Consider the following 17,019-nt stretch of genomic DNA (forward strand, 5'->3'; position numbering starts at 1 on the left):
TTGACCATAGGTATTTTTAAGGAGAGCCTTAGTGCAATGCCTTAGTTACCCCCTGTGGAACACTCTAGAACATACAGGGCTGGAGGAAGCCCTCCTGGATCTCCTGAAGCCCCTGAGACCAGGTCTGAGCTCCAGATGCTGGGCCTAGGGGCAGTGTGGGGTTCGGGGGGTGGGGATGGGAATCCTGATTCTCATTGGGGGTGAATGCAGCCCCTTTGGCCTTGAAAAGAAAGTTCAAGGGCATCTCAAGGCTAGGAAAGCTCACTGCGGACTTGGAACAGGAGGTGGGCTCCTTACCCACCCCAGGGACAGAATCCAGGCCTCCGTCTGGGCAGCTTCTTGCTTGCAATATCTTCCTACCTCCCTGAAATTCCTCCATTAGTCATGCATCCACTTAAGGCACTGAGTTGAGTCTGTTGCGAGCTCTTTCAGAGCGTTGTGACTCTCATGCTGGCAGGAGGCAGGAGGGACGAGGGGTGCTGCAGAGGCAGGCACCTCCAAACCCCCATTGTTTCACAACTTGAGAAGAATAGGGTGGCAGGTGACTCTTCTGGACTTCTGGGCAAGGAGGGTGGCTCAGGAGGCCCAGGGTGGCCAGGACAAGACCCTGGGCTGTGTCCTGTGTTTGGGTCCAGTGGCCCAGGGGAAACCAGTTCTGCTCCTCCTCTGCTGTCCAGCCTCCAGCACACTGCTCACTAGACGCCCACGGGCCGCACCATCATGCGCGTGGCTCGCAGCGAGTAGCTGGGGCCCTGGAAGTAGTGCCAGCGGATGCCATTAAGCTTGCGCACGTGGTGGCGGGCTGGGTAGTAGATGCCATTGAGGTTGGAGAGGCCGCAGGCGTCAAACCACCATCCTGGTGGGAGGAGGAGGAGAGAGGTTTTTGGAGTGGGGGCCCAGCCAGTGGGGTGAGGGCAGCCCCTCCACCTCGAAGAGAACAAGGGCTCATCAGGGCTGTTGCCTCCTGTGGGAAGCCAGCTGGCTGGGGAAGGGGCTGGAGTGGGAGCAGGTGGTGGGGGTGGGGGAGGGCTCCCAGGCCTTCTGCTCAGCCTGGGGCCTCCCAAGGGCAGCGCTGGGCTCCAGCTGCCCCTTCAGGGCTCTCTGCCCCTCCTCGCCTTCTCTCCGCCCGTCTGTGTCCCCGCCTCCCTCCCTCCCTGTCCTTCTGCCTCTCCTGCTTCCTAGCATGGTCTCCACTGCACTCTCCCCACTGGTTTCTGATGGTCTCTGTGGCTCTCTGAGTCTCTCAGACACTGGGTTAATCTCTCTCTGATAGTCTCTATGCTTGTACCTGTCTCTCTCTCACACTGTGTCCATCTCTCTGATGACCCCTGTCTCTCTCTCTACGTCTTGGGTCTCTGTTCCCTCTCTCAAGTACCATGTCTGCCTCTCTGTCGTCTCTGGTCTGCTTTGCTCTGTCCATCTCTCCCTCTGTCCTCTGTCCCCGTGCAGTTCTCTGTCTCTTCCTGTCAGTCTTGGCATCTCTCTCTGTCTCCATCCATCCATCCCTGACTCTGTGTCTCAGGAGGTCTCTCCTCCTATCTCCCTTCCAGGCTCCCTTGCTCATCCCCATTCCCCACTCTCTGACCTCTGCTCCCACCACCCCCCTGAACATCATCTGGGCCAGAGTTGGTGGGGGGCTGCCCCTCTGCCTTCCCTGTCCAGGTCTCCTCCATCCTCATCCATGGGGACTAGGGGATCCACAGGCCTGGAGTGGGGCCCATCAGGCACTGTGCCTCCCTAGGGTGCCCCCTGGGGCTCCACTCTCAGTGCTACTCGAGCCTGGCCTCCGAGGGAAACTGGTGGTACCAGCGTTGGGGGGGTGGGGGGGTTAGAACTCAGAGGGGTCCTCAAGGACCTGGTGGGGGCAGGCACAGGTGGGCCAGGCGAGCTTGCAGGTGGACAAGGCCCTGGTCTGCACCCACCTCCAGACAGCACCTGGGAGCACAAGGGTCTAGGAAGGGATGGAGGGGCCCAGCCAGGTGAGCCTGTGGGTGGGCAGGGCTCCAACCACCCTCACCCACCTCCAGACAGCATCTGGGCGCACTTGCAGAGACAGTTGTCGTTGTCCGCATCACGGGTGCTGAAGTTGGTGCCCTGCAGGACCAGGCTGCTCTGGCGCCCTGCTGAGCCGCTGTACCCACTCAGGGAAAGCCTGGGGGCCGCCCAGAGGAGGCAATGGGAGAGGGGCCAGTCAGGTTGGGGCTGTGCCCCGGATGTTGAGGACAGGCCCTCGCCAGGAGGCTTTCTGCCAAGCTGGGTCTCAGCACCAGTGGTCCTTTCAGGGGCTTGGGCTGGATCGCCCTCCCTGCCCCCCAGATGCCTCCTAGGGACAAAGCACCTACTGTGTGCCAGGCCCCCTCACCTCCCTTATTCCTTATCTCTGCGTCTTGGAGAGGAGTGGGAATGATCATGATAATGACACTAATGAGGACAATGGTATCTTTTGAGTGTGCCAGGCATTGTTCTAAGTGCTTTGCATGGGTTAACTCATTCTTGGTTAATCCTCCCTACACCTTATCATTTCCACTTTACAGATGAGGAAACTGAGATCCCAAGAGCCAAAGGGATCTGCCTAAGCTATCAGAACGAATGAGGGTCAGAGCCAGACTCCAGCCCAGAGTGGCCTGACATGGGAGCCTGGGTGCATTTTGCTCCCAGCTGACCATCCTGTAAGGTACCTCCCCAGCCCAGTCACACCTCTCCACATCCACCCACCTCCTCCAGGAAGCCTTCCCTGACCACATCAGTCCACATGGGTCTGTCCCCTTGGGCGCCTCCAGCCCTGCCACACTGACATCTGCAGACAGCTGGGGGAGTGTTTATATTTCTCAGGCAGGCTGAGAGGCCCTGGTGGGCCGGCCTGGGTCCGTATGATAATTAAGACTATGAATTCTGGGGTCCGAATGACTGGATTCAAACCACTAACTAGCTGTGTGACCGTGGGCAGATTGCTTCACCTCTCTGAGCTTCAGTTTCTTCATCTGCTAAGATGGTAATAATAGTAGCAGTGATGACCTCATTTAGTTACTGTGATCCAATGACTTCAGTCTGTGAAGCACACAGAGCAGTGCCCACACATGGTGAGGGTTTGACACATTTCAGTGCATGTTGTTATTTGTCCCTTGGCACATGGCTGGCACCGGCTTCCACTGAGCCTGGTTGGACAGAGCAGTGGGAGCTTGTGGGAGGGGATGGGCTGCACCGGCAGCCGGCAACTGAGGCAGAGAGCCAGTCTGGGAGCAATTAGGAAGTTCCTACTGGGCAGAGGCGAGTGAATGCCTGCCGTGGGCAGGCAGCTCCAGGAAGCTGTGGTTCCCCACAGCACAGGACCTTGGAGATGCCCCTGACGGGATCCAGAGGGCATGAGGGTCTGGGCACATGGCCTGGCTCAGTCCCGATACCTCCGCCCATGGGCTCTGTCTGTCCGTGGAAAGCCAGGGACATGGCCTCAGGGGCTAGAAGCCCTGACTGTGCCCTGGACTTGGATGACTGGAATTGCAACCCCCCTGCAAAGGGGCACACCTGGCCAGGGGCTCCCTGAGCGGGGACAGGCAGACTGGCCCACCCACTTATATGGCCCAGCTTCTCCTTTTGGCCATTTGGGGGCTTCATCTTGAAGGCTCAGTTGAAGTCAGTTCAAGGCCAGGCTTAGGGCTCAGGCTGAGGTTTAGGGTTATGGTCAGTTGGGGCTAATGGAGTCAGGGCTGGACAAAACCGATTGGCCCTGTGGGGTCACTCTGGCAGGACTGGCCCCTGTTCTGTCCCAAAGTCCTCAGCTCAAACTCTGCCTCTCTCCCCTCCCCTCTGGGAGCCAGAATGAGAACTTATGACTTCTGAGGGACCCCCAGTTCATGGACCAGGAAACCCCCACTTGACCCATTTTCAGATGTACTTTGACATGTATGGGTAAGGGCTGAGGAACCCCAAACCCATGAGTCTCCTGGGGTCCCTGAGTTAGACACAGAAGGTGTGTTTCCCACATATCTGTGAATCTACCTGTGAGTCTACATGTCTGTAGTTATGAGTATTTGGACAAGATTCCTTGTGCCTGAGTGTGTATGTGTGTGGTTGTATTGAGTTTGTGCTGGAATACATACTGTGGGTCTGAGTGTGTGCTCTGGAATCTGCCTTTGTGCCTGGGATTGTGTGTGTGTGTATGTATGTGTATGTTCACTTCTGTGTGGCATGCTGGCACACGTGTCTGGATGTGTCTGTGTTTGGTGTGTGCTTGTTTGTGCAGCTATGCACTCATGTGTCTGTGTGCTCTGTAGCCCTGTAGCCCACGCATGCACCCCAGGAGTCTGGTGCACCCCACCACATGTACGTTTGTGTCTGTGCGTGCTGCACGCGTAGTCGAGTCTGGGGGTGGGCCCCACTGGGAGGCATGTGCAGTGTCTGTGTATGCCTGGGTCTTGTCTCTGCCTCCCTCCACCTCTCCCTGGCAGCCACTTCCTCTGCAGGCTTCTGCATGCCCCCAGCCTGACTCCCATTCCCCAGCTGCTGACTGCCCACACTGCCCTGCCTTTGGGCTTCCTGAGGAGATCCTCCCTGGCCGGTTCACCCCGTGGGGCGGGGGCAGAGTGGCCGGCGTCTGTTCTGCCACTCTACCCCAACTCTCCCTTGGCAGTTTCCAGGCCCCCCTGCAGTTTCCACGATCTCCAACCTCAGCCTCCAAGGCTTTTCCTGACTCAGGGGGGACTCTTCTTATGGTCCCAGCATCCCTTGGGGGCCTTACTCGGGTCTGGGGTATCTGTGGCCCAGTTGGATGCCAATTCTTTCAGTCTTTTTCTCAGAATGTCCCTTCTGCCTGGGTTGCCCACACTAGCCTCTCTTTGCCTGGAGAATCCCTACCCATTGCAGGCATCACCTCCTCCAGGGAGCCCCCCTGATTGCATGAACATCCTCTGGCTCTGGTGCCCCTGTGCGTTCGCCTTAGACAGCTCCTGTCTCACTGGGGCATGAGATTGCCTTGTGAGCACACTCATCCCGAGACACACAAAACACTGGACTGTAGATAACTTTGGGGGGCGGGGCCCAAGTCTGATTCTTCCCCAGTGATCAGTGCCAACCCATACCTGGCACAGGACAAACGCTCAGAATACCATTATTATCATTTAGGACTTTGCAGAGGGTCTTTTGAGGCCTGGGCATGACAGTCTGAAGCTGTGGACAGGGAGCTCTCCACAGCTCAGGTAAAAAGCCAGAAGCAGCACATTAAATTTCTGTATGACAACATGGAAAGGAGTTCCAAATTTAACACATCAGTATGTTTGTATAAGGAGCCCTGGCGGCACAGTGGTTAAGCACTCAGCTGCCAACCCAAAGGTCAGCGGTTTGAACCCACCAGCTGCTCTGCGGGAGAAAGACGTGGCAGTCTGCCTCTGTGAAGATTATAGCCTCGGAAACCCTATGGGGTGGCTCTACGCTGTCTCATAGGGTTGCTATGAGTCAGATGGCAGTGGGTTTTTTTTTTTTTTTCCGGTGGGTTCATATAGATGGACATAAATGACATAGGCATGCAGAAATATTATATTTTTGTCTGACTATATTGTGTTTGTATATCTCCAACATTTATTTAACACTTACTATGTGTTATCTGGAAACCCTGGTGGTATAGTGGTTAAGAGCTAGGGCTGTTAACAAAAAGGCTGGCAGTTCGTATCCACCATGCGCTCCTTGGAAACTGTCCTATAGGGTTGCTGTGAGTCAGAATCGACTCGACGGCAGCAGGTTTTTTTGTTTTTTTTTTAATGTGCTATCTGCCTTACTATAGATTATCTCAATTATGACATAGGTACTATATTTTACAGCTAAGGAAACTAAGGCACACAGATGTTAAGTAACTTGTCTAAGGTCACAAAGCCAACAAGTGGTGGAGTTGGGATTTATAAGCAGGCAGTCTGACTCCAGGGCCTGTGTTCTTTAGTTCAATGAGATATTTTTTGCCTAAGAAAAACTGCAGATCCTGGACTTGGGGCCATGGACATTGGTGCCCAAGAACTGGCTTAGGGAGATCAGGCTTAATTGCTACATGTGTAGGGAAGACTTGGAAGGTTCCTTTAGCTTCCTCTTATGTGCTGACCAGGTACCATGGGAAGAGCAGTGAACAAGACAGCCTGGTTCCCACTTAGAGAGAACAGGCCAGCTATGGGTAGGAGGGGCTTCCTTGGGGATGGCAACTATAATATTATTTGATGAGCTCTTACTATGTGCCAGTCCCTGTGTCTGTATGTACAAGATCTCACTCAAGCATCACAATACCCTGAATAAAATAGGCATGTCTAGGACACCCACTTGATAGATGAGAAGGTGGAGAGACTTGCTCAGGGTCACCCAGGGAGGTAGGGTTGGGGTCAGGAATTAAACCTAGGTTTTGGTAGTCAGTGACTTAAACAAGTTTTACTCACTGGTTGGCTGTGAGGAGAAGGGACATCCAGCTCAGCCCTGCCTAACATAGACCTAGAGATGTTTTATTCAGCTTGGCCCTTGCATTTTAAGGGGGACATTATAGATTGGGGTGGGTTCCATAAGGAGGGTTGTTAGATCCACACCGTGGAAGGAACCAGTGGTATTTAATAAGAGAAGGGGGTGGGAGCACATCACTAAGAAGCCCCCAGAGGTGAAATTAGGCATAAAGTGCAGGGGACAGAGAGTCATTCAGAGATTCCTGGGGAGGAAGTAGCCTCCCCATCAGTGGGGGCAGTCCAGCAAGGCTGGGTGATCACTGGACTGTAGGGGGGATTCTAGCATCATATGAAGAACCAGATGACATGGGAGGTCCTTTGTGGCCTCATGAGTGTGAGTCTATGAATCCAGCTCTGTCCTGGTTCAGAGATTGCCAGGGCAGGCTTATCTTCAAGACCCTTGAGTTTCTCAAAGAAGCAGCATCATGTAGTAGAAAGGCCATGGGCTTTGGCAGCAGGGAGACCTGAGTTCAAATCCAGGCTCTACCTAACTTGTAAGGCGGACTTAAGCTCTGAAGCCTTATTTTCTGCATTATTAAAGTAGATACAGTAATGCCCACCCTGGGAGACTTAACTGGAGTAGCATATTTTTACACATATAGCGCAAACCTTCTACGTTTGTTTGCCATCTGTACCCTCCCCGGGTGAGGTATTATCAAAAGCACCGCTATGCCAATTTTTTTATACATGTTGCTGTAAAAATATTAGTGTAGCCCATCTACAAAAATACCCATGGGGGGAGGGCGTGGTTGGCAAACAAACGTAGAAGGCACGCGTTATTTGTGTACAAATATGGAAATATGCCTAGAACATAGTAGGTGCTCAATAAATGCCCGTTCCTTTTCCTAAACACACAGGCTGAGGAAGGGCTGAGAAACCATGATGAGTTTACAATATCCTCACATTTAAGCCCATCCTGCTGTTGAAGAGGAGAAGCTAGATGCAGAGAAGCTAGAACCTTGGTTTGCCCAAGGTCACAAGGAGAGCCGGGGCAGAGCCAGAATGAGCCCAGGTCTCCCGACACCCAGCCCAAGGACCTTTCTGCTTCACCCCAGGGCATAGGTCAGGCTGGGCAAGTCACGTTCCCCTTCTGGGCATCTGTAAAAGGACTGCCTTGGGGTGACTGACCTTGGAAAGCTCCTTCCCAGCCCCGAGATGGCGCAGTCAGCGACATTCTCTCCACCCCACCCAGCGGCCAGGACGTGCTGAGTGCTAACCAGCCGCCTCCAGATCCCGTGACGTGCGCCCAAATGGGGGACAGATGGTAGAAACGGGAGACGCCCAGGGACTGACCCTTGGTGCAGACCATGTAGCTGCTAGCCCAGAAACCCCAGCCTGCCCGCCAACCCACCCGGCAGCCCACCCGCGACCTCCTCCTGGCCTGGGCCCCGAGCCCACCTGTACAGCTGCCCCTCACTGCCCAGCTGAAAATGCTCGTACTGGGCATAGGCCTCGTTGCCTTCCCAGTCTCGTAGCTCCACACGCAAAGAGTAGGCCGCCCCGCTGGTGAGCTGGTGCACCACCTCATTGCCCAGCCAGTGCTCCCCGGCCGGGTCGCCGAAGCCCTGCAGGGAGGGGAGGGTGGGGGTGGGCTGAGGTCCAGGAAGGGAGGCTACGCCTGTGGCTGTGGAGCTGTGCTGGGCCAGACTCTGGGACCATTTGTCCAAAAGCACTTTGCCTAATGATCAAGTTCATAAGTACAATGTGGGCAGGCCTGGGGGGGGGTGGGAGCTCCCTGACTCCTAGAGGAAAAAGACTAACGCTTTTGTAAATGTAAAGCCTGTTAAAAATAATTGAAATCACATTTCTATAAAGCTCAAGAACAGGCAAAACTAATCAATGGTGATAGAAGTCAGAATAGTGACTAACTTTTGGGGGGGGGGTTATTGAGTGGCCCACGGGGGAACTCAAGGTGCTGGAAGCGCTGTGTGTTTACATCTAAATGGTGGTCATGGGGTGAACACATACGTAAAAGTCCACTGAGCCGTACACTTAGGAGATGCGCTTTTAACTGCATGTATGTTAAGTCTCAAAAAAAAAAAAAATTAAATTGAAAAAAATTTTAATCAGCTATATAAATGGCAGAGAAAACTTTGCTCAGTGTCAGGGCAGCCACTGAAAAATTCCATCAACAGAGAAATGAAAAGCTAAGAATGCTGTGAGTATCAGCAGGAGACACCAGTGTCCCAGGGTGACGAGAAACCAAAACAAAACAAACAAAAAAACCATTGCCATTGAGTCGGTTCCAACTCATAGCGACCCTGTAGGATATAGAACTGCCCCATTGGGTTTCCAAAGCTGTAAATCTGTACAGAAGTAGACTCCCACATCTTTCTCCCACAGAGTGGCTGCTGGGTTCAAACTGCTGACCTTTCAGTTAGCAACCAAGTGCTTTAACCACTGCACCACCAGGACTCCTTGAGAAACCAATAAAAAAATCCTGTTGCCTTCGAGTCGATTCTGACTCATGAAGATCCTATAGGATAGAGTAGAACTGCCCCATAGGGTTTCCAAGGAGCAACTGGTGGATTTGAGTTGCTCACCTTTTGGTTAGCAGTGGAGCTCTTAACCACTGTGCCACCAGGGCCCCGAGAAACCAATACCCTGGGCTAAAACAGTGATTCAGCACCAAGGACAGGGCACACCGACGCCCCACTCCCCATTTTAGTCAAGCTGTGTGACTGATGAGTCTAATGGCCAACATTCAACAGTCTTCTAAGTCTGTCTGTATCTGAGCATCCTCTTTCTTTTTGCCATTTTAATGATTGTTTAAAACTCAATTTGTTCAAGAACTCTCCTAGCTTAATTTGATATTTATTTTTTTCCGTATTTATCAAATAAACAGCAAGTAATACACAAATAATAATATGGTTGTATTTCCTTGTGGGCATCTTTTTCTATTCCTTTTGCCTTTGCAAACTTTAAAGGCTTTTAAGTTGGCTTGCCAAACAATTCTTCATTCAAACTGTAATTTAAAAAAATTGGAAGACAATTTGTCAAGCCATCTTTGAGCCAGTAATTCCACATTAAAGCATCTGTCCTGCAGATGTCGTTGCACAGGTGTGCAAAGACAAGGACATTCATTTAATCAGTGTAGCCAGGGGTAGGCAGGGGAGATTTACTTTTCTGCTGTACTCTCTTTAAAAAATTGTTAGCAGTGTATACGCACTGTCTTTTTAAAAATTAAAACAAAAATAAAGTTAAGATTTCATTCTTAAAACATACATCAGAACTTTCAAAAAGGGGGTTCAACTTTAGGTGATGGAGTTCCTGGAAGTCTGTTTGAAAATGGCTGGCTTTAGGTGGGCTGATTGTTTCTGGGAAGGGGTAAGGGCAAACCAGTCCCCTACCCACAACCCACCCCTGCTCCAGTTTTCACGGCTGAAAAGGCCCTACCCAGGGCAACAGCTTTACCTGTTTGTAGTCCTTCCAGTTCCGCTGGAAATTCACACTGCCATTCTCACGGCGTTGGATGAGGGTCCACCCGCCTCCACTGGCCTCCATGTCACAGAACACCTGGAGGGAACAGGAGTGGCGGGGTGGGGGGAGGGGAGAGAGGGGAGCTGGAAGCCCTTGGAGGCAGCCAGCAGCCAGGTATGGACCGGCAAAATATGACTTGATTTTGATGAAGTCTCACAGAGTGACAGGTGAGCCTGGTGGTCACGGGCATCAGAAAGATCCAGGCTCATATTCTCCATCCATGGTTGTGATTTTTCTAAAGTGGCGGGCTAGTGAGGCCTTCTCGGAGCCTCCCTTTCTCATTTGTAAAATAGGGGTGTTAATACCTTAACCTCTTTGTGCCCTAGTTTCTCAGCTGCAAACTGGGGTTGCTGGGAGAATTAAATGAGGTGAGTCCTGTAAAGTGTTTAGAACAGAGCCTGGCACATAGTAAGCGCTCAGTAAATGAAAGCTTTTCACTTGCTATTATTACAGGCTGCTCTAAGGATTAAATGATAGGTGTCAATAAAGTGCTCAGCACACAGTGTGGACTCAGGAAATGCTATTACTACTGTCATTCAGAGGACAAATATTCTCTGAGCACCTATTGTGCGCCAGGCTCTGTTCAAGCTCTGGGAATATGGGTGAGACAAAGTTCCTTCAAAGAGCTCAACATGGACCCCAATTCAATCTAACCTCTGTTTACATATTATTTTTCCAACCAGTTCAGTCCATGTTCCATGAGCCCAGCCTTAGTGCCTGACCCTGCACTGGACCAGTAAGAGACAAATCAGTCTGTGGGGCTGGCTTGGTCTGAGGGTGGGGGCTACAATAGAGCAGCAGACTGTGGATCACAAATACTTGGGCAGTTACAGTGAGAGTCCCAAGAAGATGACACTGGGCAACCCTGGAAGGCTCCCCAGAGGAGGTGGCATTGGAACAGGGCCTTGGATAATGATGTGCCTGCCAGGTAGAGATGACTGGGAATAGTATCTCCAGTGGAAGGAACAGAAGGAATGGAGGCTCTGAGGTGGAAAAAGCCTGCTCTGGGAGAGAAAAGACAAGTGGCATCTGTTGTGGGAGTAGCAGAGAGTTCAGGAAGGGAAACTGAGGTCCAGACAGAGGAAGGGACTGGCTCAAAGTCTCACAGCAAAGCTGAAACTTGAGGCTAGGTCTCTTGTCTCCTAGGCCAGATCTTTCTTTTCTATCAGTGTTCCCCGAATTTCATTCGCTCACATCTTTCTCAATTCCACAAATAGCTGAATTTACTTAATTTAACATAGCATATTTACTTTAAAAACAATGGTATCCTTTTTTGCTTAAATAAATACTTAAATAAAATGTAATTAAAAAGGAAAGCATATCAGTACCATAAATGAGAAACCAGTAACACTTGCCTTTACTCAGAGGAAGGTAAAAATCAATATAATGAAAACAAAATAACATTATGAAATTCTAGCTAGAAATTACTGCCAGCAGAGAGCGCTGGGCCTGATTCCTCTTTGTCAAAGGGTGATTCAGCAGATGTGTGAGAAGGGTTAAAGATAAGCTAGCACCAAGCTAGCACCAAACTGAGCCAGTGTCCTTGATGTCATCAGACGGGTTGGAAGGAAATTGAAAAGGAGTTTATGGAGGGGGAAAGACTGGCTAGTTGTTCCCCATACTCTTCTGCTTCTGGGCCTGGCACCAAAAACCTCCCTCCTGACCCTCCACACACTCCCCTCACCCCATCTCATGATTAGAACTTGAAGCTCAGGGCGCCCTTGGGAGTCACTCATTAAAGATGATGGCGCCTCCAGCCGTCCCGCTCCCCAACTTCCCATATGGAGCAGAGCTCCCACTCCCATATGGGAATCTGTGTGAACTAGAAATAAACTTCTTTGTGTTAAGCCCCCAGAATTTCGGAGTCTATTTGTTACATCAGCTAGCATCAACTTAGGCAACATAGAACATAGTCCACCTAGAACATACTTCTCCTTTTCAATTTCCTTCCAATCCTCCTGATTACGTCAAGGACACTGGCTCAATTTGGTTAAAGAACGCTTCTCACACATCTACTGAATTCCCCTTTAACAAAGACGGATCAGGCCCAGGGCTCTCTGCTGGCAACAATTTCTAGCTAGAATTTCATAACTTTATTTTGTTTTCATTATATTGATTTTTACTTTCCTCTGAGTAAAGGTAAGTGTTACTAGTTTTCATTTATGGTACTGATATACTTTCCTTTTAAGCATCTCTGGAGAAGTGAAGAGAAGGATGAATTTCCAACGTTGGGACCTTTTGCTTAACTCCACGATCTAACCCCTGACTAGGTGGGGGCTCCAGAAGGCAAGGGCCACCCCCACCTTCTCTGGTGCCTCAGGCAATGGGCTGAAGCTGATGGGGGGTTGAAGTCTGTCTAGGAAGCCCTTGGCTCAGCACCCTCTCATTGCCTCAGCCCCCAGGGAGCCCCCTAACCTTCCTGGGCTCCATCACGTTGGCCACGTGGATGGTGTAGATGCCACTGGCATTGGCCCCGAAGCGCTGGATCTCAGCACAGTCCTGGAACACCTGCTCCGCTGCCTTCATGGAGGCTGCCAGGGGACAAAGCAAAAGGCAGTTGAAGAGCTAGGGATAGGGGCCAGGAGGACACTCCTGCCTGCTCTGTGCCAGGGTCTAGGTTGGGAGGTGCTGGGGACAGGGAGAGGAATCCCATCTGGGAAGGCTTCCTGGAGGAGTGAGACCTGGACGATGAGCAGGGGTTGGCCAGGTGGAGAAGGGGGGGTGTTCCAGGCAGAGGGAATAGCATATGCAAAGGCTCCAAGGTGGGGATGGTCGTGGTGTGTACTAGAGAACAGGGTGCAGGGAGTGGAACTGAGGCTGAGGCCAGGGAGGGGAACTGACTTACGCCAGGAGAGCAGAGCTGAGGCCAGAGAGAACGCTGGCTGTTTGCTGAACCTGAGAGGAGTAGCGTGAGGCTGGCCCAGAGAGGGCGAGGAAGGAAGGGAAGAGACGTGAGGTTGAGAGCTCAGCAGGGGCCAGGTCAGGCCAGGCTGACGACTCCAGACCTTCTATCTTGAGGGAGATCACTCTGGCCAGTGTGGAGTGGACACCGGAGGGGGATGAGACCCAAGCAGGGAGACAGGGAGGAGGCTGCTAGGGTGCTCTGGGAGAGGATAATTGGGCCTGAATGCCAATAAGGTACTTCCCCATTTCACAGATGAGGAAACTGAGGCTCAAGAGTGAGGTGACTGGCCCAAGGGCACACAGCCAGGTGGGAGGGAGCCTTCCAAGTCCCATGGGGGATTTGTCCTTGGAGCTCCCTTAGTTGGGAGGCCCGGGGCTCCCCTCTGAGCCATCCCTCCCGCTGGATCCCCTCCAGCCTACACTTCTTCTCAGATGAGAACAGAAGAGCAAGACTGAAACCCACCAAGGCCCTGGGGCCTCCGGACCTGGCCTGGGAAAAGTGACTGTAGACAAACTGTGGCGATTGAAATTCCCCTCTCTGGTCCCTTTAGTGGGATCCAGCTAGAAGTTTGGGCTGGGATTCCACTGGAATCCAATCTCTAGGCAGGTAGGCAGGCATCCAAGGGTGGGGCTAAAGAGGCCAGATGGATAGGTATGACTACCAATGATGAACCAGGAGTCTATCAGGGAGCAGGACTTCCTGTTTTGGCCTGACTCCTGGATCTTGGAGCTGGGAGTCCAACAGGAAGCCACGTGTTGTTCTCATATCACAAATGAGGTTACTGAGGTCCCCAAATCCATCCCAGCCCCTCCTAACTCCACACAGTCCATGAGGAATAACAGTCCAGACAAGCATGGGGAAAATGCAGGCTCCCAGGTCAGCAGGGATGGGCCAAGTTTACACAGCAAGGCAAGGGTGGAGCTGGGAGTTGACCTCAGATTCCAGCCACCCTTCTCAAGGCTCTGTCCACTGTTTTCCCCCCTTAGTCAACAATAATATTGATAACAGCAATAACAATAAAAATGAAATGCCTGTGACATATTGTAGTGTTTCTTAGGTGCCAGGTACTGTCAGGGGCAGTTTGGAGCCAGGGACTATTTTTGGTGGTGGTAATAGTAAGGATGGACTGGTATTGATCTGCAACATAGTTAGACTCCAGGCTGGGTCCCCTCTGAACCTCTGGGCTGGTCATTTGCACTAGCTTTGCCCCCTTTTGGCCTCTTGGCACTCTGTTGAGCCCCTTCATATGCATGAACCATCTGATCCCCATTTTATAGATAAGAAAAATTGAGTCTCTGAGAAGTTAAAAGACTTGTGCGAAGTCCCAGCACTAGTCAGTGAAGGAGCCAAGACTTGAACTCTGGTCTGTCTGACTGCAAAGCCAATGCCTGTCCTACTACACACCTTCCCTGGGGTCCACAGCCAAGCCTAAATAAGGCTGGGCACACAGACCACGTTCATGCATGCCGCTTCTTAGCTGTGCAGGGGGTAGGTCTTGTTCACCTGTGCCCCTGTCCTAGCCTTGTCTGAACCAAACTCCCAGTGGCTGGAGCCTTGATGCTCTTCTCAACCTCTTGCCAGCCCCCACCTGCCCCGGCCAAAGCTCTGCAAAGAGGGGGTGCTCATTTCCTGCTAGGCTTCAAGGGCGCTACCCATCTCTGTCCATCCTCTACTGTACACCCCTGGCCTGGCCCGCTCCTTCAGTTTCTCCGTTTAGACAAGGCGAGAAACAGAACCCCCTAGTGTCCTTCTCTGGTAACAGTGGGGCAGGAGGATGGGGCACTGGGGCAAAAGGCACCCAAGGCAAGGTGCCCAACACAGCCTCCCACCCAGCCTGGTGAGCAGACATTTGGCCATAGCTGGAGACTGGGCTAGTGGTGAGCCTGTGGGGAGGGGCACTGGGCTCAGGCCTGGTGCCTTGGGCTGAGCTACAGAAACCCACACATGGGATTCATCTAGGCAGCCTCACTGCCAGGGTTTTGCACAAGCTGGTAATGGATTTGGGTCACTCTACATCTTGTGGTTTGAAAGGCATCCACCTTCGGTTCACCCCTGGCTTCCTTGGGCCTCAAACCCTCACCCAGCAGGGCCATGGGCCATGGGGAGCCACGCGGGGTCCTCTGCCCCAAGTCCCCTGCCTGACACAGTGCCCGGAATCCCACCACTATGGCTTGATTCCTTTGCACCATAAAGGTTTTCCAGCTTCCCCTATGGACATCCAGCAGCAGTACAAAGCCCTTCCTCAGTGTCTCTCTCTCACACAAGTCATTCTCCACTCTGGTTCCAAACTGAACTTCCTAAAACGTAATCTCACTCTGTTCAAGGCCCCCTCTTGGCTCCGACTGCCCTCGGGTTAAAGTCCTTTCTTCCTCTAAAGTACAGCCTTTTAAGCCTTCCATGGTCTGCAAACTCCAGGAACGCTGCTAGCGGAGTATATGGCACGTAGTAGGCACTCAACAGACATGCATTTCCTTTTCCTTCCTTCAAGACCCACAGACAGAGGATTGAGTATTTGCAAGAGATGGGAGTTGTAACTGTCCTGTTTACTGTTGTACCCTAGCACCCAGCACCAAGCCTAGGACACATTGGGTGCTCAATAAATGTTTGTTGACTAAATAATTGAAGTTGGACCTGGGAATACCTTGCCCATCCCATCCCAAGTGGGTCCCCTTGGAAGGAATCAGCAAGAGCTGGGGAGCTGGCCCAGGCATCGTTCTCCCTTCTCAGAAGTCAGGGCCATGGGTGCCTCCGCACCTCCGCTGGGCTCCGTTCTCTAGGCTTAGGGGCAGGGGGGCGTCAGGACGAGAGAAGCCCTTGGGGAGTACTGAGTTCAACCTCTTCATTCTACAGGGAGGGAAACCGAGGCCAGGGAGAGGTAGGGGCAAGCCCAAGCAAGTGGGGCTGGAGGGTGGATCCTGGAACCCAAATCTGTCAGTCAGAACTGGTGCTGTTCTTGTTCTTATTATCGCCTCCATTAAACAAATGGGGAAACGGAGGCCAGAGAGGCACAGGGGCATGTCCAAGGTCACCAATGCAATGAAGGACAGGCAGAAGTCTGGACTGGCTCTTGTGGCTGTCGCCATTATTATTACTGTTGTTATCTCTATCACAACACCCTGCAGAGAGGGGTGAAGGCTTTTCTGCTTGGGTTCCAGGCTCCCTGGTGAACAGAGAGGGTAAGCGGGGACTCCCTCCGTCACCCTCGACCCCCACACCCAGGCGTGCCCGGATCGCTCACCCGGACCCTGGGAGACGGCGCGCACCAGGCGCTGCACTGTCTCCAGGAGCTGGCGCTGCTGGCGCTGCAGGAGACTGGAGTTGCCGCTGGCGGCTCGCAGGCTGCGCTCTAGGCCGGCAAGGGCGCCGCTCTGGCGGCCCAGCAGCCGCCGCAACCGCTCCCTCTCGCCGCGGAGGTTGGCCAGCTCCACCTCTTGCTGAATCTCCAGGGCCTGCACCCGCGTCTCCAGCGCGCTGTGGGGCGGAGGCGCACAAGGGTGAGCCCACGTGGGGATGAGTCTGCCGTCCTACCAGGCATTCACACCCTCGTGCTTTCCCCTAGGCCCCGGGTGACTCAGCGGTACCGACCTGCGCTGAAGTTCAGAGAGGTAAAACGTCCTGCCCAGAGTCACACAGCCTGGCAGTCCGTGCCCAACGTAGGCACTTCTATATTTGGCACAGAGTGAGGAGGGAAGGAAAGAGAGCCCTTGAAGTGAGGGACAGAGGTGGGAGGCAGACGTTTATAGGAGAGTGAAACCTGTGAGAGCCTTGTTTTTCTGGATCTGGCAAGTTTTCTGCCTTTGACAAGGTGCAATCTTACCTCTTTTCTATTGCTGTTAGTGGAAAATATTTTGAGTCTTCCTTCACTGACAGGCTTCCACCTTACACAGGTTCTGGCTTTCGCAGGTTTTACTGTACATGCTGGGTTATGCCAGCCCATTCCCCAGATTAAGAAAGTAAAGCAAACTACGGCAGAAGGAATTTCCGCTGGACCCCAAATTATGCTGCAGGAAGACAGACAATCTGGGCACACTTGGGTTCTAGAATTCTAGGTGTCTAGCCAAGAGCTTACTGATGGCAGCAACATTGCCGAATTCTAGGCACCTGGTGCCAATTCAGAGTGATTGACAGCGTCCCAGTCCTTGCTCTCCTCCAATCTGGGGTGGAGGACTA

At 52.5% G+C, this 17,019-nt stretch overlaps 1 protein-coding gene across 1 annotated transcript in view; it reads right to left on the reverse strand.

The window, feature by feature from the left end:
* Positions 1-674: 674 nt before the first annotated feature.
* Positions 675-17,019, reverse strand: part of ANGPT4 (angiopoietin 4) — a 47,001-nt gene continuing 30,656 nt past the window's right edge. Inside the window, exons 5-10 of the mRNA XM_012559261.2 lie at positions 16,088-16,320; positions 12,360-12,475; positions 9,879-9,980; positions 7,863-8,029; positions 2,022-2,152; positions 675-856 (exon numbers count right to left, since the gene is read on the reverse strand). Coding sequence (XP_012414715.2) covers positions 696-856; positions 2,022-2,152; positions 7,863-8,029; positions 9,879-9,980; positions 12,360-12,475; positions 16,088-16,320 — 910 coding nt within the window. The 3' untranslated portion in view covers positions 675-695. The remainder of the gene's footprint in view (positions 857-2,021; positions 2,153-7,862; positions 8,030-9,878; positions 9,981-12,359; positions 12,476-16,087; positions 16,321-17,019) is intronic.

Source organism: Trichechus manatus, unplaced genomic scaffold, assembly GCF_000243295.1.
Source record: "Trichechus manatus latirostris isolate Lorelei unplaced genomic scaffold, TriManLat1.0 scaffold00008, whole genome shotgun sequence".
NCBI classification, from domain to species: domain Eukaryota; kingdom Metazoa; phylum Chordata; class Mammalia; order Sirenia; family Trichechidae; genus Trichechus; species Trichechus manatus.